The 23,987-nt window shown below is 49.0% G+C and overlaps 1 protein-coding gene across 11 annotated transcripts in view; it reads left to right on the top strand.

Moving 5' to 3' along the window:
- The window catches only part of AKAP13 (A-kinase anchoring protein 13), a 193,378-nt gene that overhangs the window by 43,336 nt on the left and 126,055 nt on the right, over positions 1-23,987 (top strand). For 8 of the 11 annotated variants that reach the window (XM_053272105.1, XM_053272116.1, XM_053272112.1 and 5 more), the window contains exons 2-3: positions 13,919-14,072; positions 23,217-23,513. In XM_053272105.1, coding sequence (XP_053128080.1) covers positions 13,919-14,072; positions 23,217-23,513 — 451 coding nt within the window. Of the gene's footprint in view, positions 1-5,718; positions 5,763-13,918; positions 14,073-23,216; positions 23,514-23,987 lie in introns of all 11 variants that reach the window. The other 3 variants (XM_053272108.1, XM_053272110.1, XM_053272109.1) reach the window with 1 other exon arrangement.

Here is a 23,987-nt window from a genome sequence, read left to right on the forward strand (position 1 = left end):
TCAGTCCATAAGACCAGTAAGCGATTACAGCCATGAATGATGGAAATAATTATGTGTGCTCTTAAATTTCATCCCTAAAAATTAAAGTTTTAATTTAATCTGTAGTTGTCATTTGCTGAGTTTGAGGATTCAGTTCCCATTCAGGTTCAAGAATGTCAAGCAAGTTAACCGTTGGGTTTCGTTCCGTTAAACTGACAATACCTTTCCAAATTGTGTTCTGGGGTTCGGCTCAGTTCAACTCACTGGTTATACCCCCACTACCCAGCCATTAACTTGGGAAGCTGCCTGTCAGACCCTTGGTCTGTCTAGCTCAGTATTGTCCACACTGATTGGCAGAAGCTCTCCAAGGTTTTGGGCAAGATCTTTCCCTACCTGGAGATGCTGCCAGGGATCGAATCTTGGGGCCTTCTGCATGCAAGTAGATGCTCTTTCACTGAGTTGCAGCCCCATCCCCGTAAAGTCTACTAAAAGTCATTCTAGTAGAGAAGAAAAGAAAAGCAAGTGAGAATGCTAAAAATAGATGTTTTCCTTGTCTTTTAGTCCTGTTCTGGGCCATCAAGGTAACTTTCATCCTCTGTGTTGCCACCCCAATCTGCCCAAAGGAGCAAACTGCAAGTTGACTAGCCAGTAGGAACATAGGACGCTGCCATATACTGAGTCAGACCCTTGGTCTATCTTGCTCAAGATTGTCTTCACAGACTGACAGCGGCTTCTCCAAGGTTGCAGGCTGGAATCTCTCTCAGCCCAATCTTGCAGAAGCCGGGGAGGGAATTTGAAACCTTCTGCCCTTCCCAGAGCGGCTCCATCCCCTGAGGGGAATATCTTACAGTGCTCACACTTCTAGTCTTCCATTCATATGGACCCTGATTAGCTACGGGGACAAGTCATGCTTAGTCAAATCCTTCTGCACCCAATAGGCCAGTGAGGTCCAGGAGGTCCTCCATGAAATGTGAGCTGGTCTTCTGGTAGCAAGCATGAGTTGTCCCCTTTGCTAAGCAGGGTCTGCCCTGGTTTGTATTTGAATGGGAGACTACATGCGAGCACCGTAACAATGGGGCTGCTCTGGGAACAGCATCTGCCTGCTTGCAAGCAGAGTGTTCCAAATATCTCTGGTGGCATCTCCAAGATAGGGCTGAGAGAGACTCCTGCCTGTGACCTTGGAGAAGCCGCTGCCAGTCTGTGCAAACAATACTGAGCTAGGTGGACCAAGGGTCTGACTCAGTAGAAGGCAGCTTCTTATGAACCAGCCTTTAGTATTATGTCCAGCATCGCTCCTATTTTGGTGCTTGGAAAACACCCTGTGATTGTAAAAATAGGCACTGCATGGGCACAGTCTTACTATGGCTTTATCAAGCATGGCACCCCTCTCTGGGCATGATGAGTCACACAACTCAGACAATGGTGTATTCTCCATTATGTACGCAGCTCATACTTGAGGCAAAACAGGATTGTGTTACAGATTCCGGACAAGGGAAAGAGGCTTATGACGAGGGTGAGATCAGCCAGTATTATTAGAGCTGGCCAATAATCCTTTTTACCCATCCGTTATCGCACCAACCGATATTCTCATTTTATTTGGGTAGAGCGCAGAGGGGCGAGAATGGTGAGTGTGGTGCGTTTTGGGGGTGTAATGGGGCTTTTGAATTTTTCCCCCCTTCCTGGGAGAGAGGGAGGGAACAGAGCTGGAAGGAGTCACCAGATGCCTGGATTAGAGAGGAGGAAAGCCGCACTGTCCTTCATCCTTTGAGAAGGTGATGGGAGAAGATGGCCATTGCTCTGATTAACTTGGCTGTCTGTTCCATCTGCCTCTAGCAGTGGGATAGAAAAGGCAATTAGTGTTTGCACTGCTGACTTCTCTGAAAGCAGGATCTTGGAGAGAAGCATTTCAACATTTCATAGGAACATAGGAAGCTGCCTTCTACCGATTCTGACCATTGGTCCATCTAGCTCAGTATTGTCGACCCAGACTGGCAGCAGCTTCTCCAAAGTTGCAGGCAGGAGTCTCTCTCAGCCCTATCTTGGAGATGGTGCCAGGGAGGGAACTGGGAACCTTCTGCATGCAAGCAAGCATGTATATGCTCTTCCCAGAGGGGCCCCATCCCCCTATCTTACAGTGCTCACACATGTAGGGACAATTTGGGTTTATTTTGCAGAACAGACGGGCTCTTTCAGGGTGTGTTCCTTTCCCCCTGTGTGTCTACCTGCTTTGTTTTTCCACACCTTTTTGAATTCTTGGTAATTCCTCAGGTTCCTATACCTCCAGCATCGGACTAATGGATGGATTTCATGTACAACGACTTAATATGTTCGCTTCTCAGTAATTACATATCGCTGGGACAGACTAATAATCGTAGGCAAGCTGTTTTTAAGCAAAAGTCCATCCATTTCTGTTATTATCATCATCATCATTTATTTGATTTCTATACTGCCCTTCCAAAAATGGTTCAGGGAGATTTACACAGAGAAATAATAAATAAATAAGGTGGATCCCTGTCCCCAAAGGTCTCACAATCTAAAAAGAAACATGATAGACACCAGCAACGGTCACTGGAGGTCCTGTGCTGGGGGTGGATAGGGCTAGTTACTCTCCCCCTGCTAAATAAAGAGAATCTCCATGTTAAAAGCTGCCTCTTTGCCAAGTTAGCAGGGGGTTTATCAAGAGTTCTCAAACATGGGTCCCCAGCTGGATGACAATGTCCATAACCCCCAGCCACAATGGCCTTGTTACAGGGGGTGATGGGAGCTGTAGTCCATCATCATCTGGCGACTCAGAGTTTGAGAACCCTGGGCATGCATTATTTTAGGACAGTGATTTCCCATCTCTGTTCGTCAGATGCTGTTGGGTGATGGGAGCTGTAGTCCAGCACCATCTGACAGCCCAGGGTTGGGAAACCCTTGTGCGCCAGGGAACATAAGTTTAAAAACTCGTCTGCTAGGAAAATCAGTTTAAAAAAAGAAAAGAAAAGTCTTTCCCAACAATTGGCTTTAAGGAGCCAAGATGCTTCCATTCTTGGAGCAGGGCCTGACAAGAACCCTCTTTCCTTGAGGGCTCTGTAAACATCCTTGTTAAGCGCCAAGGATGCAACAATTGTTCTCTTGTTTAGGCTTCAGCGTGTATCCAGCACTTCCTCCTCCTGCTGCCCACCCATATGTGGTCTCTTCTCCACCTCGTTCTCCTCCGTTTAGGGACACTGTTCAGCAGTTGCTACGGCAGCTTTTCTCCAAGGTGGGCAAAGCACAGCATTTTTATGGTGCCAATGGTCCTCTCTGCATGGTGCCAGAGAGACTCTGCACTTTTGCTTGGGCTGAATCTTCTCATAGGCCCAACAAACAACCCGTTGGGGGCCACACATAGGGTTGATGGGGGGCCATCACTGCCCCCCTCTGCCCCCTAACAGTGAAGAGCCCTGCTTTTGCTGGAAGGCTGCCTTATCCACCGGGCCCTGTGGCTTTCCAGCAGTCTCCTCATCTTGTTTCTGTAGAAGGCGATATTGCGGGAGAGAGTCATCTGTCTTGTCAGACGCACCGGGGCAAATTGTCTGCACAGAGTACATCTGGCCGAGGGAAACGGGAGAATCGTACCACTAGCAAATGTCTAACCCAGCGATACGAAACGCCATACATGGAGAGGTTTTATCAGATTCTGAAAACATTTAAGGAGCAGTTAATAACCGGGGTTGTGCGAGCGAGGAGCCATCAAGGTGAAAGACGGCCAAGTATGGTTATGCTTTCGGACCGCGAGACGTCCCTGCATTTTGACAGATTTCTAAGGCGATAGCTGAGCTGCCGATTGTCTGAGAGAGCCAGGCGGTGCCAGGAGAAGGGGTCCCCAGTCTGTGTTTTGAATCTGTGCGTGAAAGTCACATTTTGAAACTTACTTCTCTGTTACCAGGATGGAGCATTATCCTCTCGGAATGACCATTTAAACTGGGGGAGGTCCAGAATGAAAAAGGCTGAAGTGCAGATTTTGTTGTAGTAGACCCCCCCACTAAAGATGGCGATGAACACTCGAGACCAACCTGGACATTATCCCCTTAATTTTTTTTTTAAATCTTTGTCACTGCTGGAGGGAGAGCTGGTCTTGAGGTAGCAAGCATGAATCGTCTCATTTGCTAAGCAGGATCTGCCTTGGTTACATAGGAACATAGGAAGCTGCCACATACTGAGTCAGACCATTGGTCCATCTAGCTCAGTATTGTCTTCACAGACTGGCAGTGGCTTCTCCAAGGTTGCAGGCAGGAATCTCCCTCAGCCCTGTCTTGGAGATGCCAAGGAAGGCACTTGGAACCTTCTGCTCTTCTCAGTGCGGCTCCATTCCCTGAGAGGAATATCTTACAAATAGCTCACACTTCTAGTCTCCCTTTCATATGCAACCAGGGTGTACCCTGCTTAGCTAAGGAGACAAGTCAGGCTTGTTACCACAAGACCAGCATCTAGATGGGAGACTACATGCATGAGCACTGTAAGATGTTCCCTTTAGGGGATGGGACCATAGTTCAGTGGAAGAGCATCTGCTTGCTTGCGTGCAGAAGGTCCTGGGTTCACTCCCTGGCAGCATCTCCAGGTAAAGCTGTGAGAGACCCCTGCGTTGACACCTTGGAGAGCTGCTGCCAGTCAGAGTAGGCAATACTGAGCTAGATGGACCAAGGGTCTGACTTGGTATATGGCAGCTTCCTGTGTTCCTGTGAGTGGGAGCGATTTGAAGGTGAGTGGAGGAGCAAATCATGGGAGATGCGGAACCCTTTCGTCCTTGGGTCTTCAGGAGAAAGACCCAAAAGACTGGTCTTGTGGTAGCAAGCGTAACTTGTCTCCTTAGCTAAGCAGGGTCTGCCCTGGTTGCATATGGATGGGAGACTAGAAGTGTGAGCACTGCAAGATATTCCCCTCAGGGGAAGGAGCCGTTCTGGGAACAGCAGAAGGTTCCAAGTTCCCTCCCTGGCGGCATCTCCAAGATAGGGCTGAGAGAGATTCCTGCCTGCAACCTTGGAGAAGCTGCTGCCCGTCTGTGAAGACAACACTGAGCTAGATAGACCAATGTTCTGACTCAGTATATGGCAGCTTCCTATGTTCCTATGTTCCTACGTGGATTCCGTATCTACCCTCTTTTAGCAACAGGGCACGGGTGATCTTAATTGGAGAAATGGCTCAGCCAAAAAGAGTTATGCATCCCAGTATCCTTGTGCTGCAGCTTTGATAAAATCTAGCATCCTCCATGGCTGTAGGAAAGGAAACATGTGGCCCATTGAGGAACTTTGCATGTCTTTAGTGCTTAGTTCTCAGAATTAGGCTCTTGTCTTAGCTTTGAAACTGTTATGCTACTTCCTTTGCAACCTGTTTTCTGGACCATGGTTCCCAGATGTTGTTGGACTGCAACTCCCATCATCCAGAGGTGGACCAGGGGTTCCAACCTTGGGTATCCAGACGGTGTTGGATTATAATACCCATCATCCCTAGCCCCATTGGCCTTTGGCCAGGGATGTAGCTACCATTTAACAAGGGTTGTGGTGGATACAAATGTCCCTTGGGCCTTCAGCTGTTCTGGCGAGGGATGATGGGAGTCGTAGTCCAACTATATCCTGTTTGAGAACCCCCACCATTCAGGATTTTGGGAATGGTCTATGAATGATTCAGATTCTTCTTTTCAGAAGTAGATGTTTGTTTTTATATTGTGGGTATTGGGTCAGCATTGTGTAACCCTTTTTCCTTCTCTTCTTCCAGCGTTCTGGGTCATGAAACTTAATCCACAGCAAGCACCGTTGTATGTGAGTAAAACTGAGTCTTTGCATTCTCCCTACGTTTCCCACTCCTTGAGAGTTTAAAAGCCCCTAACGTAATGCTGGTGCTCCCTTTCTCAGCATGGTGGGTCCTCGGAGACCACGTCAACCATTTAAGCAGTTTGCCCTGGCTTGAAATGGGAGAAGCGTGGTTGAAAAGGAATCTCGAGTCAAAGTCCAAATTCTGCGACAGGCAGTGCGTATCTGAAGAGCCGTTAGGGTTCTGAAGACCCTGTACTCTTTTTATTGTAGATCTGCATAATGGAAATGGAAAATTATAGTCTCTGAGGGTGTTCTTGAAAATATAGGACACAGGTCTGTTGAGGGCTTGGATGGAAACCACTTTTAAAACTCTGTGTCTTGAATTCTGTGGAGGAAGGCAAGAGGTAAATGCCGGTAGACCAGGGTGTTCCCAACCTTGGGTCCCTGAATGTTGCCGGACTACAACATTTTGGAAGGGCGGTATACAAATCAAATCAAATCAAATCAAATCAAATCAATCAATAATAAAATCATCCCCAGCCCACTGGGGATGATGGGAGTTGTAGTCAGAGGCTTGGAACCCCTGCAACAGACAATTGTTTACATGAAATCTTTCTGTCTCTCTCTTTCCAAAACACGGGACTCAGAGTATAGCCCCACATCTTCAGCATTGTGGGGGGTGGGAGCTTGAGATTGAAAGAGGCATGGTCCAAGACGCACAGATTATTAGAAAGACGTGACAGTGGGGCAGTTCATATTTTTAGTACTCAGAAATGGGGATGTGATGGGACCACCATAGCTCCACGACAGAGCATGCAGTTGTGGGTCCCAGATTCAAGACATGGCTACTCCTGATTGGGCTGGGGAAGACTCTTCACTGAAATCTTGGAGAGCTGCTGCCTGCCAGTGTCAACGATATTGAGCTAGAAGGAGCAAGGGTCTGACTCGTGGAAGGCAGCTTCATAGAGGAAGGGTCTGCGAATAACTGAAAGAGCACCATTTTTGCATGCAGGAGGTCCCAGGTTCCATCCTTGGCAGCATCTCAAAGTAGGGCTGGGAAGGACATCCCCACTGCAAGATATTCCCCTTAGGGGATGAAGCCGCTCTGGGAAGTGCATCTAGGTTCCAAGTTCCCTCCCTGGCAGCATCTCCAAGATAGGGCTGATGAGAGAGATTCCTGCCTGCAACCTTGGAGAAGCCGCTGCCAATAACTGAGCTAGATAGACCAATGGTCTGACTCAGTATATGGCAGCTTCCTATGTGGTGTCCAATAGCACCAAATAATTTCTCGAAACTTGACCTGAGCTTAATTGCCCTCCCTTTTATCTCCCCACCACAACATTCCTTCCCTTTCTTTTTAAGGCACTTATGCTGCAAGCCTTGGTTGGGACCTGTGCAGTGTAGTGCCACCTAGTGGTCACTGCAGAACACACACACACACACACACACACACACACACACACACACACACACACACACACACTCTCTCTCTCTCTCTCTCTCTCTCTCTCTCTCTCTCTCTCTCTCTCTCTCTCTCTCTCCTGATAACCAGGGTGAATGATTACTTTTCTCCTTTATTAACTTTGCACGAGATCAAAGCAAGAAGAAAGTAGTTTCTTTTGAGTAAATGAGCACCGATTGAAATATAAGTGGGTGAGATTTCATTCCTGGCTTTGCACAGAGTACACTGTTTTCCAAATAATGTGGAATAATAGCTTTTTTCCAGTTATGGGTGGGGCAGGCGTGACGGTGGTGGTGGTCTTGATCAAGGTTAAAGCAATCGGGGCCCAGCTGGATACTCTCAGGGTCCCTCTTAAAAAACCCCAAATTTGCTTGGAGGAAATATTTCCCCTTTCCCACTTAACCAGGGGTAAGGGGTATGTCTGCACTGCGGCTGAGGTTCATCGGCTTCCTTACTTTCAAAGTAGTGTTGTAGTAATGTCCTTATACAAATCCGTGATGTGACTGCACTGGGAGTACTGCATACAGTTCTGCCCACCGCGCCTTCAGAAGGGTGTTGTAGAACTAGAAAAGGGCAACCAAGATGATCAGGGGGTTGGAGTGACTCCCCTGTGAGGAAAGGAAAGGGAGGAGAGCCAGTCTTGTGGCAGCAAGCAGGGATTGTAATCCTTTGCTAAGCAGGGTCTGCCCTGGTTTGCATTTGAATGGGAGACTAGAAGTGTGAGCACTGTAAGATCTTCCCCTGAGAGGATGGGGCCACTCTAGGAAGAGCATCTGCACGCAGAAGGTCCCAAGTTCCCTCCTCGGTATCTCTAGATAGGGCTGAGAGCGATTCCTGCCTGTAACCTTGGAGAAGCCGATGCCCATCAGTGTAGACAGTACTGAGCTATATTGACTTGGTATATGGCAGCTTCCTATGTGTCTGGGCTTTTTTAGTTTAGAAAGAAGATGGATAAGGGGAGATGTGATAGAGAGGTCAAGGCAAAGTTGTGCCGTCGAGTTGGTGTCGACTTGTGGCGCCCGCATAGCCATGTGGTTTTCTTTTGGTAGAACACAGGAGGTGTTAGGACATAAGAACAGCCCTGCTGGATCAGGCCCAAGAAGGCCCATCTAGTGCAGCATCCTGTTTCACACAGTGGCCCACCAGATGCCCCTGGAAGCCTACAGGCAGGAGTTGAGGGCATGCCCTCTCTCCTGCTGTGACTCCCCTGCAACTGGTACTCAGAGGCATCCTGCCTCTGAGGCTGGAGGTGGCCTATAGCCCTTTAACTAGTAGCCATTGATAGACCTCTCCTCCATGAAGTTATCCAAACCCTTCTTAATAGTGTTTACCGTTGCCATCTCCCGCACAGTATGAGATTATGCCTTCCCGCTTCTTCCTATATCGCTGCTGCTTGACGTAGACATTTCCCATAGTCTGAGAGTGTTTCTTCTTCTCTCTTAGTATTAGAATTTGGGGTCAGGAGATTGGAAACAGGAGGAATCCTTTCTGAGCAGGAGGGGAAGGCTCCCCCTGTTCCTTGCCAGTGTGAATGACAGAATATCCACTTCTCCCCTAAGCCCTCTGCCGGTGTGCCAGAAAAGGGTCTGAGGAAAGAGAGGGGCTTGGTGGTGACCACGCATAGTGGCTGGCTAGGGAGTTTAGCCTGAATTTGTGGACCCCTGTTTTAAACACAGTGCTGGGAATATGCAATCCAGACTTAGGAAAACGTTGTTGGTGAAAGCTCAGCGATCCGTACAGTTTGCTTTTGCAGTTTTGTGGGTTTATTTTAAGTCTCTGCAAATACTCGAAGGAGATTTTAGTGTTTCTGCTCTCCTAGGATGGAAAAAGTAACCCGACCTCCCTCACCCTTACCCCAGGCCCGGCTCCAATGCGGCAGTTTTCCATTCTACTTATTTCTGGAATTTCTCCCTTGGAGGCGTTATCTGCACTAGGTTGCAACAGAGCCGGAGAATGACATAAGCCTTTTCTCTTCTTATTCTTGATCCCTCTAGGGCTCCTGCCTACAACCTTGGAGAAGCCACTGCAAGTCTGTGTAGGCAATACTGAGCTACATAGACCAATGGTCTGACTCCGTAGATGGCAGCTTCCTATGTAATGTCATTGCAAAGTGACCCCAGCAGTGTGTTCACACTTTATTTTTGACTGCAAACAATCGGACCTGTTAATGGGCCATATCCTCACTTGCCTAATCTACACACCAGGCTGGGCATTTTAATAAAACCCGAGATCCACTCCTGTTTGCAGAAGAATCACGATGAAAGGTGTCAGGACCGTTTGGTGCGGGCTCCTTTGGGAAATCATCCCTGACCATCTGCGAGGCGGTTTTCTGCTCCGTCCCCCCATGTAGGAATTGATATAAACTGTCACCAGCGGTTTGGCTGACTGCTCTTAATGATCCTACGCTAGCATACGAAATGAATGTCTTATTATCTAGTGTTGACTGCTTTTTTTGTTTTGTCCTGCCTTTAATAAAACCCTGCCCTTCGGCTTAAAAATGAAATGAAATAAATTGCATTGTGTTGACGTTTGAATGTCCTTAAATTGTTGTAGGTTAGGGGAAGATTGATTTTCTTCTTCTTCTTTAGGCGCTGGAGTGTGTTTATACTGCAGTGTTTCCTGATCTCGTCATGTCTCTGGCATGTTTTATTGTTGTTCTGGATTAAACATGGAGGGAAGTGCTCACTGGCACCCCAAATGCTTTACTTCTGGTGTGTCGTGACAAAGAATGGCCCTCTCTCAGAGGAGTGCACCCCTTGCATCCCCCTATCAATCACTGATTCACGTGACCCTCCTCATTGGAGGGGGCCAGAGCAGAGACTCAAACAGAGGCACAGCAGGCAGCCTCCTCGGAAGGTGGTTAAACCAGTTGCATCTTTGCATCAGGAGAAATTGGATTGTCCAGTCCTATTTAGGTTACGTGCAAAGATGTAACCGGTCTAACCACCTTCCGGAGAGGCTGCCCGCTGTGTCTCTGTTTGAGTCTCTGCTCCGGCCTCCTCCAATGAGGGGGATCGCTTGAGTTCTGACTGAAACGAGAGAAGGTCGGAACAGTGAATTGGGGATGGGACCACAGTTCAGTGGTAGAGTATCTTCTTGGCATGCAGGCGGCTCCAGATTCAGTCCCTGGCACCATCTCCAGGTAGGGCTAGAAAAAACCCACGGCGGGCCCTTGCCCATTGGTTTGCTTCTGTCTTCACGATCTATGAAGCTGCCTGCTACGGAGTCAGACCATTTTCTCAGTGTTGTCTACACCAGTGGTACCCAACCAGGGTTCCTCGAGACGTTGCTGAACTACAACTCCCAGCATCCCCAAGCACCATACATTATAGCTGGGGATGCTGGGAGTTGTAGTTCAGCAACATCTGGAGGAACGCCGGTTGGGTACCACTGGTCTACGCTGACCAGTCGCAGCCCTTAGGGTTTCAGACAAGCACCTTCCCCAGCCTTACTTGGAGATATCTGGGATCGAACCCATGTTGTAGTCCAGCATCTGCAGGAGGGCCGAAATTGTGCACCCCTGCTCTGGTCCTCCCCAAAGCTGTCTTTGTGAACCTAACCCCACTGAGCTCAGAGGCGTGGCTGGTAGGGATGTGCACGAACTGGTTCGGCGCTCCTTTTGTGGAGCCCCGGACCGGTTTGGAAGTCTGGCATTTGACCCGGTTCGGAGGCAGGCTGGTTTCTTTAAGGGGCGTGTGTGTGTGTGTGTGTGTGTGGGGGGGGGTGCCCTTACTTCCCTTGCTGCTTTCCCCCCACCGGCACTCTCCCCAAAATCGCTGGCACGGGGCTGCAGCATACCTTCTTGCAGCCCCAGTCAGTGTCGTATTCTGCAACCCCATGCCAGCAATTTTGGGGGAGGTAAGGGTACCCTCCCTGCCTCTTAAGGAACGCCGCCCCACACCCACCCACCCCTGCCTCCCGGGAGTGCACAAACAAGTTCATGCACATCCCTAATGGCTGGCTGCATCTTGCCAGTGATGGGGCAAGGGTTGTCAATAGGGAAACCGAGCTTTAAAACCTCGCAGCGGGTCTTCTCCCCCGCAAGCAACCGACTCGGAGACACTCCGGCCTCCGAGCACACCTCTCCGAAAGCTTTACGGCTCCCAAAGGGAAGGTGACCTTTTTGACCATCGTATGGAGAGAAGCAGCCTGTTTTCCTTGCCAGCCGGCCAAGTAAACGTTAGTCAATTCCAGCTAGGTACGAAATCAAGCGGTGCAGGGCTCTCGCCTGCCGGCCCATGCCAGCGAGCGGCTTTGATCTGGGGAGACCGTGGCCGAGCGGGCCTTGGCAGGCTCTGGGTTTCCATTTGTTAGCGGCGTCCCGAGAAGGGGGTTGTAATAACTGCCTTGTGTGGTAGTGATCTCAAGCAGATGACAGTATTTGGGTAATAACAAAGGAGGAAAGGTAAACACCCTGGAGTCGAAGCGCCTCTTTCTAGGCGGAGGGCAGCCGGGCTTTGGGGGACGGAGCGCCTTCCTAGGTTACAGCAATCCATCTGCCATGGCCTCCTCTCCGGCGTTGTTTCAAGCTGCGCAGCGCACCCAGCGGCTTGTGAAACTTGTCCGACTTGCAGGGCTCTGTCTTCAGTAGGTGGGGGTGGCCGACTTCTGGACCTGGTCTAGTCTTTTGAGAAGTCGGCCGTGTTTTTCTCGCGTATACCCAACTGGAGGAAAAGACAGGGATGTAGGAAGCGGCCTTATACTGAGTCAGCCCCTTGGCCCATCTCAAAGGAAAGTTGTGCCGTCGAGTTGTTGTCGACTTCTGGCGACCGCAGAGCCCTGTGGTTTTCTTTGGGGGGAAAAATAAATTTTTCTTTTTGTATGTTCTTTTTGTATTTCTTTCGAATACAGGAGGGGTTTACCATTGCTTCCTCCCATGCAGCATGAGATGATGCCTTCCAGCATCTTCCTGTATCACTGCTGCCCGATAGCGGTGTTTCCCATAGTCTGGGGAACATACCAGTGGGGATTTGAACCAGCAACCTCTTGCTCCCTAGGCAAGTTACTTCCACGCTGCAGCATTATCTACACCAGGGGAGGGCAAACCTGACCCAGCTGCTGTTGAGCTCCAATTCCTATCTTTCCCAGCTTGCTGCGGATGATGGGAGTTGTAGTTCAGCAAAGGTTGTAGGGCCGAGTTTGCCCCCCCCCCCCACTAGTCTGTACTGACTTTCCCAGCCATACCTGGAAATGCCAGGAATTGAACCTGGAACCTTCTGAGTGCAGAGCAGATGCTTTACCACTGAGTTATAGCCCCATCCCCAAATAGAAGCCTACTGAGTCAGACCCTTGGTCTATCTCGCTTGGTATTGCCTACATTGACTGGCAGCAACTCTCTAAGGTTTCAGGCAGGAGTCTCTCTCAGCCCCACCTGGAGATGCTGCCGGGGATTGAACCTGGGACCTTCTGCATGCCAAGCAGATGCTCTTCCACTGAGCTATGGCCCTACCCTCAAAGCTTCAGGCCCAATGCCATGCCTTCCACCAAAGAGCCTGTCCCCTCAAGTGCCTCTTATTTCTGCTCCAAGGTTGCTCCAATAACAAAGCCAGCCTTTTCACGCCATTCTGTTGGAGAGGTGCCCAACTAGAAGCTATCCAGTTGTCGTTGGACTACCACTCCCATCAACCCCCCGTCTCAGTCGATTGTGGCCAAGGATGATGGGAGTTGTAGTCCAACAGCTGGAGAGCGTCCATTCTCTTGTTTACTACTTCGAAACCAAAACTTGTAAGCCGCTTTGAGTGCATTCTGTCTGTCTATCTGTCTATCTAGAATCTGCTAGGATGCTGGTCAGAAATTACCCTTTCCAGGAAGGAGAGGGACTGTAACTCAATGGCAGAGGATCTGCTTTGCATGCAGAAGGTCTGCTCAGTGGCAGAGCGCCTTCTTTCCATGCAGAAGGTCCCAGGCGCAATCCCTGGCAGCATCTCCAGGGCGCTTTCCAGACTAGCTGCTCAACAGCAGCAAAATGCTTCCATTCAGGCAATTCGCATCTGAAACGTAAACAGCAGGGGGAGCGGTCTCGCAGAAGGATTTTTATTGTTTTTCGGGTTGAACTCGGAAAAGCCACGACTTTTTTAACGGCAGATACACGACGTGCCGGCACTATATCGCTGCGATTAAATACAAAACAAGGCATCGGAAATGTGAACGGCGTCCTGCTGTCACCGGAGGGACTGCGGTGTCACGATGCCCGAAGGGTGGAAGCCCACTTCCGAGATGCGTCCTGACCCCGTTGCAGGGTCTCACCTGGAAAGCGCCCAGGTGGGGCTGGCAAAGACTCCTACTTGGAATCCTAGAAAGCAGCTGCTGGTCAGTGTCAACCGTGCCGAGCTCTGTGGACCAAGGGTCTGACTCAGTATGTGGCAGCTTACTATGTTTCTATGAAGGCGATTATCATAGCGATCACCATAGTTCTGTCCACAAATCCCACTTCTGTCTTGGGAAGTAGGAGGCCATTTTGTATTCCGTAGGGGATCGGTGCGTTTTAGCAGCCAGGTAGGCTTCGCTTCTCCATTGAAAATGTCTCCCTCTTGTGTGTTCTTAACACCTGCTAAGTGGCCACTTAGATGTAAGAGGAAACGGATGATTCTGGATGTCCCTGGAGTGCACAGGGGATTTTTAAAAAAACACCTAAGACGGAGCTTCGAAAGGTGGTACAATAAAATCCTTGCGCTGTTCTCTCTTCCCCTCAATCCTTCAGGGTGACTGCACAATCACCGTCTTGCTGACTGAAGACGACCGCGTGGAAAACGAGGATGATGTCGTCTTCTACCTGGTGTTTTCTGGGTCTTCTCTCCAACACTGTGCCAGCACTAGGAAGCTCGATTCAGTCACATTGGAGACTATCGCTCCTGGTAAGTGTGGCTACGGGAAATGGAAGCCAGAATCTGACATACTATTTAGATTTGAAGGGCCAAGCTTCTTGAAGGACTGCCTACTCCCATACAGTTCTGCGCAGCTTGCAAAATCATTCAGAAAGGCCACTTTCTGGGGAGGAGAGCTAGTCTGGTGAGCATGAATTGTCCCCCTTTGCTAAGCAGGGTCTGCCTTGGTTTGCATTTGGATGGGAGACTATATGTGAGAGCTTCCCCTTAGGGCAGGGCTGCTCAACTTCGGCCCTTCTGCAGATGTTGGCCCCCAACTGCCATAATCCCTGGCCACTGTGGCTGGGGCTTATGGGAGCTGTAGTCCAGAAACAGCTGGTGGGGGACAAAGTTGAGCAGGCCTGTCTTAAAGGATAGGGCATAGCTGAGTAGTAGAGCATCTTCTTGCATGGGTAGGATGAGCATGCCAGCTGGGTAGGATGAGCACGTCCTACCCAGATTCCATCCCCAGCTTTGGAATGAGGTAGAAACTGCCCTGCCCTGCTAGGGCCTAGCACACGATCAAACGCCCCACATCCAGCCTTGTGTCTAACTCTTACACGGTCACACAGCGGGAGTCCACACAGCCGTCCTGAACTTGGTAGGGCCCGTCTGTTGACATGATCATCCAAGAACTGATCGCGAACTGATCATCCAAGAACTGCCCTAATATTTTGCTGGCACTGAGAGCTTAACTTCCTTTTTCTTTAAAAAATGTTTTTGTGCACTTATATCCTGCTCTTCCTTCAGGGAGCCCGGAGCAATGTCCATGGTTATCTTCATCCTCACAACAGCCCTGTGAGGTGGGTTAGGCTGAGAGATAAATGACGAGCCTGCATTCACTCCGAGGGTTTCATGGCTGATGCGGAATTTGAAATCATCTCTCCCTGGTCCTAGCCCAACACTCTCTAACCACTAGACCATATCTTTGCTATCAAGTACTAGGATTTTTTTTTTTTTTAAAAAGAGGATTTCCAGTGAATCTGATTTCTGTGGCCAGAGGTGCAATCTAGGACTTCTGTGCTCCTATGGAGTTGCATCTTTCTTACATCCTGAACTCTATAGCACAGCAGGCCCAAAATAAGTAGTAATAGCTTGGATAGTATATGAATACGACACACACACACACACACGTGTGTGTGTTTGTTTATTTATGAGTATGTGTATGTATATGTACACTCACTCACTCACTCTCTGCTTTTCAACAAAAGTTCCCAAAGCAGTTTACATAGGAATAAGCAAACAAATAAATAACGTGGCTCCCTGTCTCCAAAGGACTCACAATCTAAAAAAGAAACATAAGGTATGAGGTAGATGCCAGCAACAGCCACTGGAGGGATGCTGTGCTGGGGCTGGATAGGGCCAGTTGCTCTCCCCCTGCTAAACGTACGAGAATCACCACTTTTAAAAGTTAACTGAACCTCTCTTGTTCAGTTAGCAGTATTTGTACATGCATAGGTTCTAGATGGCATAGCTTTTCCTCTTCTGCCTTGGTTGCTTCCGGATGTAGGGGTGATGCTAGCATGACAATCGATCAGTGTAGCCTCCTTCCCCCCCCTTCCCCCTGGCCTCCCCACATTGGCCCTCCTGTCATTTTATGTAACATATTTCAGCTGTGTGTTGGCTTCTGCAAATGGAGCAGGTGGTGCATTCAATCCCCGTTGGAAGGAAATTTGGGTGGGGCAATTGGCGGAAGGCCGCAGGGAGGAGCTCCGAGAATTACTCTTGTGTGTCTGCTGTCCCCTGATAAATTCACTCTGTTTCTAAAACGGTCCTCTGTGGTGTCTGTAGGCTTGGAACGGCCCGGGCGTGCAGAAATGAATGTCTTAATACTTCATAGGTTGTTTTCTGGGTGGTTCTCTGTGGGTCCCCTTTAACTTTTAAAGTCGCAGGCTTTTACTATGAATCGATTTTAATAATTTTAAAAACTTGCGTGTTAATAACTACTTTATTCTATTGTTTTTATTGTGGCATGTATTTTTTAATCTGTGACTTTTAAATATTTTAAATTCTGTACACCACCTAGAGATGTACATATCCGGCGGTATACAAACATGATAAATAAATCAACTTATCCAGCTGCGAAGGCTGTCCTCCGAGGTCCTTTTCTGGATGCCTTCCCTTCAAAGGTTAGGGCAGAGCGGAGCCAACTTGGCCCACCACCAAACAATGAATGATGGCTGGGGATGATGGGAGTTGTAATCCACCAACTTCTGGAGGGCCAGGTTTGCCCACCCCAGGTTAGGGCAGTCCTCTGATTGTGTTGGACTACAGTTCCTATCATCCCAGCCACAGTGGCCAAAGACCATTGTCGCTTGGAATGATGGGAGTTGTAGTCCAACATCATATAGGGAACCTGGCTTATATTTTGGGGTGGAGAGCTGGTCTGAGGTAAGGTAAAGTGTGCCATCAAGTCGACTTCAACTCCTGGCACCCACAGAGCCCTGTGGTTGTCTTTGGTAGAACACAGGAAGGGTTGACCATTGCCGTCTCCCGCGCAGTATGAGATGATGCCTTTCAGCGTCTTCCTATATCGCTGCTGCCCATTATAGTACCAGCAGGGATTCGAACCGGCAGCCTTCTGCTTGTTAGTCGAGCATTTCCCCACTGTGCCATTAGGTGGCTTTTGGTCTTGTGGTAGCGAGCATGAATTGTCCATTTTGCAAAGCAGGGTTCACCTTGGTTTGCCTTTGGATGGGTGGCTACGTGTGAGCACTGCCAGTTGTACGGGGTTTCTCTTAGGGGATGGGGCAGTGGAAGAGCATCTGCTTTGCATACCTCAAGCCCAGGCCCCGGCAGCATCTGCAGGGAGGGCGCCTGGAAAAGACTCCTGCCTGCTTGCAATCTGGGAGGGCCACTGCCAGTCTGTGTAGACTCTTCTGAGCTAGATGGACCAAGGCTCTGACTCCATAAGAGGCAGCTTCACATGGGCCTAGTTTGTGAGTTTCTGTGTCAACTTCTTGCAGCTGAAAGGGCTTTGACTTACCCTTGTGGATCAACTGAAGTTATTTTGTAATGAGTGGGAGCTTTTTTCTCAAAGTGACGCTGTAGCGTGATACTTACTCTTCGAAAAAAGGCTCTCATGCAAGGGTGGCCAGTCTGAAACTTTCCAGCTGTTGGACCAGCATCCCCACCCTCCTTGGGCACAGCAGGGGACAATGGGAGTTGTAGTCCAGCCCAGAAACAGCTGGAGGGCTGAGGGGGTGCAGCCCTGCCCTAGAGAGCTTCAGCTCTGTTCTCTGCCATGCAAAAATGCACTTGCGTGGCCCATGGAGACAGAAAACCTCAAAGCAGTAAATAAGAGCCTGAGGTTTGGTTGCTGTTGTGAAATATCCAGCTTCCCCCTGGCCGGATTCAGTTCTGGCCTGGCTTCTTGCTTTTGCCTCCACGCTGAACGTCTGCAATCATGTGCTTATAGGCCAGTTTCCTTGGAAATAATTACACTGACTCGGAGCCAGTGTTATTTGACCGCCGCAGGATTAGTAATGAGTGAGAGACGGGGCTGTAACGGTGCCCTTGTTTATGCACTGGAGCCTGGAGAAATTGCAAAGTGCCCAGTGATTTGGGGGGAGGCGGGAAGGAAGGAGAAAAACCGGAGGGAATAACATTTGGCCAGAAGCTTCCACAACCGGCAGTGACTGGTGTAACTCCCCACTGCTCCAAATCTCATTTTCCTTTTAAGATTTGAAGCTGGGTTGCTCAACTTTGGCCCTCCTGCAGATGTGGGCCTACAGCTCCCATCATCCCGGGGTATTGGCCACTGTGGCTGGGGATTAGGGGAGTTGTAGTCCAGAAACAGCTAGGGGGAGCCTAAATTGAGCAGGCCTGATTTGGGGGTTCACAGCAGGGGGCACTAGGACCCCTAGGGGTACTTGGAGGGGTCCCAGAGGTACTCGGAGCACTTTTGCCTCCTTACACTGCAGCCGTGGGGTGCAGTTCCCCATCTAAGGACCGGCAGTTTAATGGTAATGCTCAAGTGTGTGTGTGTGTGTGTGTGTGTGTGTGTGTACACTTCTCTCTCTCTCTCTCTCTCTCTCTCTCTCTCTCTCTCTCTCTCTCTCTCTCTCCAGCCCCTGGTTTACATCCAGATTCAGTACCCATTAACAGCCTTATTGAAATTAATGCAACAAGTTTGCTTGTCCCTCTAATCCTGCCCCCTTCCCCCATCTGTGTGCAGAATGCGTTTTGTTCTGGGCAGCAGCATCAAGGCAGTGTGTGCACATGTGCCTTCAAAATGAGGCCTTCCCGATTCATCCTGAGCAGGATGAATCTATATATTTAGATCATGATCTAAAATTAACGGAACGGACATCAAAAAATGTGTGTGCACGCGCTCATGTGCACACCTTAGAGGGAACATTGCTGGTGTGCTGGCGTCTACCTTTTTGTTTCTTTTTAGATTGTGAGCCCTTTGGGGACAGGGAGCCATCTTATTTTATTGATCCTCTCCCCCACCCCCCTGTAAACCACAGCGAGAACTTGTGTTGAAAAGTGGTATATAAATATTTCTTGTGGTAGGCCCTAAGCACACCCTCTGACGAGAGAAAAATGGGCATCATCATCATCATCATCATCATCATCATCGTCCAGACATTATGTTGTGCCTGCATTCAGATGTCTGTACACGTTTGTGTGAATGATTGTACCTGCGTTTGTTTTAAAAGTGAATCTGGGTATACTCCCCTTAATATGCAAGGTACAGAGCTGAAGTGTAGACTCTCTGTTTATGTGTAAAGTCACTTTCTAGTTTTGCCACTCACAATGTTAAAAAAAGAATCAAACCACCCTCAGTTTCTGTTTCCTTATAAGCATTTTAAGAGTTGCTGTAAAGATCTTCTTTCTTCTTCTTTTGCCTTTTATGAAATGCTCCTTGTGCTGCGAGGCCCCAAGAGTAAACAAGTTGTGTAAAAAATGATCACCTGCAAGTAATAGTCATGCGGACTTATTTTAAAATTTACTTTATTATGAAACATATTTATCTTCTGACCTTGCCCGTCCTCACCCCTGTTCCTTAATTAATACTATAAAGCCATGATCAGCCACTAGTTGTCCTTTAGAACAGGCGTTCTCAATCGTAGGTCCCCAGATGTTGTAGGACTACAATTCCCATCATCCACAATGGAGCTGCTCTCTTTAAAGAGCCAGTGTGGTGTAGTCATTAGAGTGCTGGACTAGGACCGGGGAGACCCGAGTTCAAATGATACTAGCTGGGTGACTCTGGGCCAGTCACTTCTCTCTCAGCCTAACCTACTTCACAGGGTTGTTGTGAAAAGAAACTCAAGTATGTAGTACACCGCTTTGGGCTCCTTGGAGGAAGAGCGGGATGTAAAATGTAGTAATAATAATAATAATAATAATAATGATGGGCCATTTGAGGCCAGGGATGGAGGGGCCAGTTCACTTCTCCTCCCCAACTCCCCTGCAATGTGGCTGGCTAGCAACGTCTGTTAGGGAGAAGCCGCTGCCAGTCAGTGTGGACGCTACTGTGCTAGATGGACCAATGGTCTGACTCAGTAGGAGGCAGCTTCCACCGACATCCCGGTGACCTCGGGGCTGCAGTAAATGTGGTTATCCCCCATCCATGCCAGCATGTATTTCTGTTAAGACTTAAAATAGCCGTTGAAGCTGAACTCCCATTGTTTGCTTCGCGGGACCCGAGGTCTCAAAATAGGAGCTCGTGGCGGGCTGGCTTCCACTCCTGGCTGGAAAGGACATGAAGTCATGAGTTAGCACGGCTTCCAGCAGCTTTTGTTTAGCTACCGTGGTGTGTTGTCTCCATGCAGGCTCAGCTCAGCGATAGGGGGCCCCCCCACTGATCATTACCGCCCTTTTGTGGAGACAAGCCGAGCCCAGTGAAAACCCAACGCCGTACTGCAGGAGTTCTTAAACATGAGTTTGCAGATGTTGTTGGACTATGACCGCCATCGCCCCGTGCCGCAGTGGATGATGGGAGTTGTAGTCCAACACCCAACCCAGGTCTGAGAATCCCTGCCGTGATGGAGGGAACCATTTACCTCGGTGAGTGGTAGGCTTTCCTTCCATGGAGGTCTTCAAGCAGAGGCTGGGCAGCCATCTGTTGGGAGTGCTCTGGTTTAGGGTTTCTTGCACGACGAAGCGGGTTGGACTAGATGATCTCCAGTAGTCCTTCCAACTCTAGGATTCTGCTGCGGATCATTAGAGGATGACCCTGTGCCAGCCCCTTCTGACACACCGCGGGCCTTACAAAGCAGATCTGGGGGTGCTTTGGGACCCATTGAAGCCTTCGCCCTGCTCATTATTGAACAGCACCCCTCTCTTTTGAACTTGCTGCCAAAACCAAAATCCTCTCCTGGGGTTCCTGCCCCGCTTGGTCTGAAACCTTTGTTGGCTGCAAGGAAAGGAGGACATCAAAGCGTCTGGAAGGGAATGGACATGTTGCCCTTGAGGAAAACATTAAGCTCCTTTTGCGCTTGTTTGATCTGACTTAAATCCAATTTGTCACCTCGTTCCGTCTCTTGGAGCCCCGGTCGGTTTTTAGACACTCCTCAGTTCTGCCTACCCTCCCAACATTTCACAGATGAAATCTGAAACACTTGAAACTGAAATAATCACACATTCTTCCTCGGTTTACCTCGCCTCCGTTTCCTTCCTCATCCTCACTGGCGCTCTCGTCCTGCCCCTGGACTTCGGGGCTGAAGACCCGGACCTCCACACCCGGGGACCCCCCAAATCCTCTTTAGTCTGTCCCGGGTGGTGTGGTCACTGCTGGCCCGCACTGTGCCGGACGGCCGAGTGTGACTGTGACCTGTGCTGGGTGCTTTAAAGACAGAGGGAGGAGTTGGGAAAGAAAGATGTGGGATGGGAATATGTTAAGTTGCATGTTGAAATGTTTCTGCTACTGCATATTTGCATAAATATACCTGTTTTATATTCTTACATTATTGTGAGTTTATTTGCTGATTGTGCCCTCAAGAACCCCCATGTTAAAAATACTGTGTGTGTGTGTGTAGGGGGGTGATGCTTAGCTTGCAGCAGGGAGCGGGACCCTCCAAAGGCCTTTAGGTCCAGGCTCCAAAATTACCTAGGTATACCTCTGCTCATCCTCAGTTGTCTCCCTTGGATACGTTTGCGAGACTGTAGACCCTTTGGGGCAGGGACTTACCCCCTCCCCATTTTTTGAAGAAAGCCACATATGTGAATGGTATATATAAAAAACAAGCAGAATAATGTCTTTTAATCAGAAGTATTGTGAATTCAAATGTGTGCAGATGTAACCTACCAATCAGTCGACTAAAAACCACATCATCACCATCATCATCATTATTATTATCTAGTACATTGATATCCCGCTCTTCCTCCAAGGAGCCCAGAGTGGTGTATATAGTTATGTTTATCCTCACAACAGCCCTATGAGGTAGGTTAGGCTGAGAGAGAAGTGACTGGCCCAGAGTCACCCAGCGAGTTTCATGGCTGAACAAGGATTTGGACTCTGATCTCCCTGGACCAAGTCCAACCACTACACCATACTGACTCCTTTGCAATTAATCAAATTTAAGATTTCTTTAAGGCGTCGACAGCTGTGTATTTTCTTTCTCTGTGAAACCCTTGGAATCGGCCCAGGCTGCCGTCTATATTTTTGTGTTTCTGTTTACCCTTGGTCAAGAATCCCATGGAAATAGGACAACTTGTGACCAAAACAATAGCTTTTTCTTTTTCTTTTTTCTTTTTAAAGAGAAGGACAACCTCATCTGCACAACAGAACCAGCTGTCTTTCTTCCCTTGCTCAACAAGTCACAGTTAGTTTCAAAAACTTCCTGAGTCCATGAGGATGATGAAGTCATGAGTTTCAGAATTAGTTTTTCTCTTCGGCTGCAAGCAGAGAGCCTTGCGAGGGCCGAAGGGGAAAACTTTCCCAGTTCTCACTGACTGGACCAGTGAGCGCTTTCAGTTTTCAAGCCTGTTTGCCTGTGGTGGTGGGGATCTCCTTCAAGTCATTTACGTAATTAAAAGTTGCGGGGGGTAGGAGGAAAAAGGGCTGATTCACCCAGCAAGAGGCTGAAGTAATGGGCAGAGCCTCATTTCCAGTAATTAGTGAATGGGCTGTGCTCCGCTGGCAGAAGGCAGCCTGACGTCAGCCCGTCAGCAAAGTGCGAGAAAAACTGAGCGAGCAAGTGCAGAGAACCTGACACGCCAGCCTGATTCTCCAAGGGTTGGGCTGGCAATTAAGGAACAATGGCCGTGCTGGAAACATGTGATGAAACATCAACCTCTTCCAGTGGTGTTGGATTTGATTGGGTCGGGCCTCCCTTAAAGCAAAGGACGTGAGAATCAGGCTATGAGTGCTGACTCGAGTTTGCGGTGGGGGCTTGATTTCTGGGGTGTTTTATTGGGGGGTGTCCACATATTTTGGCTGGCTTGGATTGCTAGCCAGAATTCGCACACTGCACCCCATTCCTAACTAGTGGGAGGAGCTGCATCTGTTTCCTGGCAGGGTGTGGAATTTTTGGGTAGGGTCTCTGCTCCCTCCACATGAGCATAGGTCTTTTTGGAAGCTGCCTTATACTGAGTCAGACCTTTGGCCCATCGAGCTCAGTATTGTCTACACGGACTGGCAGCATCTCTCCAGGCTTTCAGATGGGTCTTTCCCAGCCCTACCCGGAGATGCTTCCAGGGATTGAATGTGGGGCCGCCTTCATGCAAAGCTAAGTCCCCGTCCTGATAAGTTACATAGGAAGCTATGCTGAGTGAGACCACTGATCCAGCCAGCTCAGTATTGTCTACACTGACTGGCAGCGGCTTTCCAAGGTTTCAGGCAAAAGTCTTTCCATGCCCTACCTGGAGATGCTGCCAGGGATTGAACCAGGAACCTTCTGCATGCAAGCAGATGCTCTTCTACTGAGGAGAATATCTTGTAGTGCTCACGTGTAGTCTCCCATCCAAATGCAAACCAAGGCAGACCTTGCTTAGCAAAGGGGACCAGTCATGCTCACTACTGCAAGACCAGCTCTCCTCCTTCTCCTGGAGGAGGCTCCTGGACTCCTTGGAGGAAGAGTGGGATATAAAATGTAAATAATAAATAATAATAATAAATAAGGGGTTTTTAAAGTTCTGTGCAATGCAGTCTCTCATTTGCTTCCCTTGGTCTTTGTTTCACAGGCCATGACTGCTGCGAGACAGTGAAAGTCTCTCTCTGTGCCACCAAGCACGGCCACCCTCTCCTCGTGGTGGCAGAGGACAGCTTCCGGTTCGTTCAGGACGAAGCGTACGACGCTGCTCAGTTCCTGGCAACTTGTGCTGGCAACCAGCAAGCTCTGAATTTCACGAGATTCCTGGATCGGTCCCGGCCACCCGCTGGCGATGTGGATTCCCTTGATGAGAAAGTGGCGTTGGCCTTTCGGCACTTGAAATTGCCGGCGGAGTGGAATGTCTTGGGCGCGGACCACACCCTCAATGGTAAGCTGCCGCAACTCTGTGTGTCACAGTTGTGTGTTGGGGTTTTGGGGTGGGTTTTTGGTTTTTTTTTGAGCCCGCTGTATAACAGCTGGTTTCCTAGTTGCTGGAGGGCGGAGTTGTGGGGATAGCTTAATCAATGTGACGATTATTTATTTAATTTATAGGCCCCTCCCACCCAGAAACAAGAAACTCCCAAAGTAGCTTACTCTTGCTCAAGCACAACATGAATGAGATCCAATAAAATTATCACCTGCTCAGTGCTGTTAGAATATTTGGTTTCTCTTTCTGCCACTTCTTTTTAGCCTACTTTCCTTACGGAAAGTAAGCTTATGAGATCACCCGGCATTTTGTGTCTCTGTCCGTCCATAGGTCCCCCACTATCAACTTTGCAATGCCTGCAAAAATATGGACCAAATTGGGTATTTTATTATTATTATTTATTACATATAGTTGTAAGGACACATAGGGACACCT

Source organism: Hemicordylus capensis, chromosome 10 (genome assembly GCF_027244095.1).
Source record: "Hemicordylus capensis ecotype Gifberg chromosome 10, rHemCap1.1.pri, whole genome shotgun sequence".
NCBI classification, from domain to species: domain Eukaryota; kingdom Metazoa; phylum Chordata; class Lepidosauria; order Squamata; family Cordylidae; genus Hemicordylus; species Hemicordylus capensis.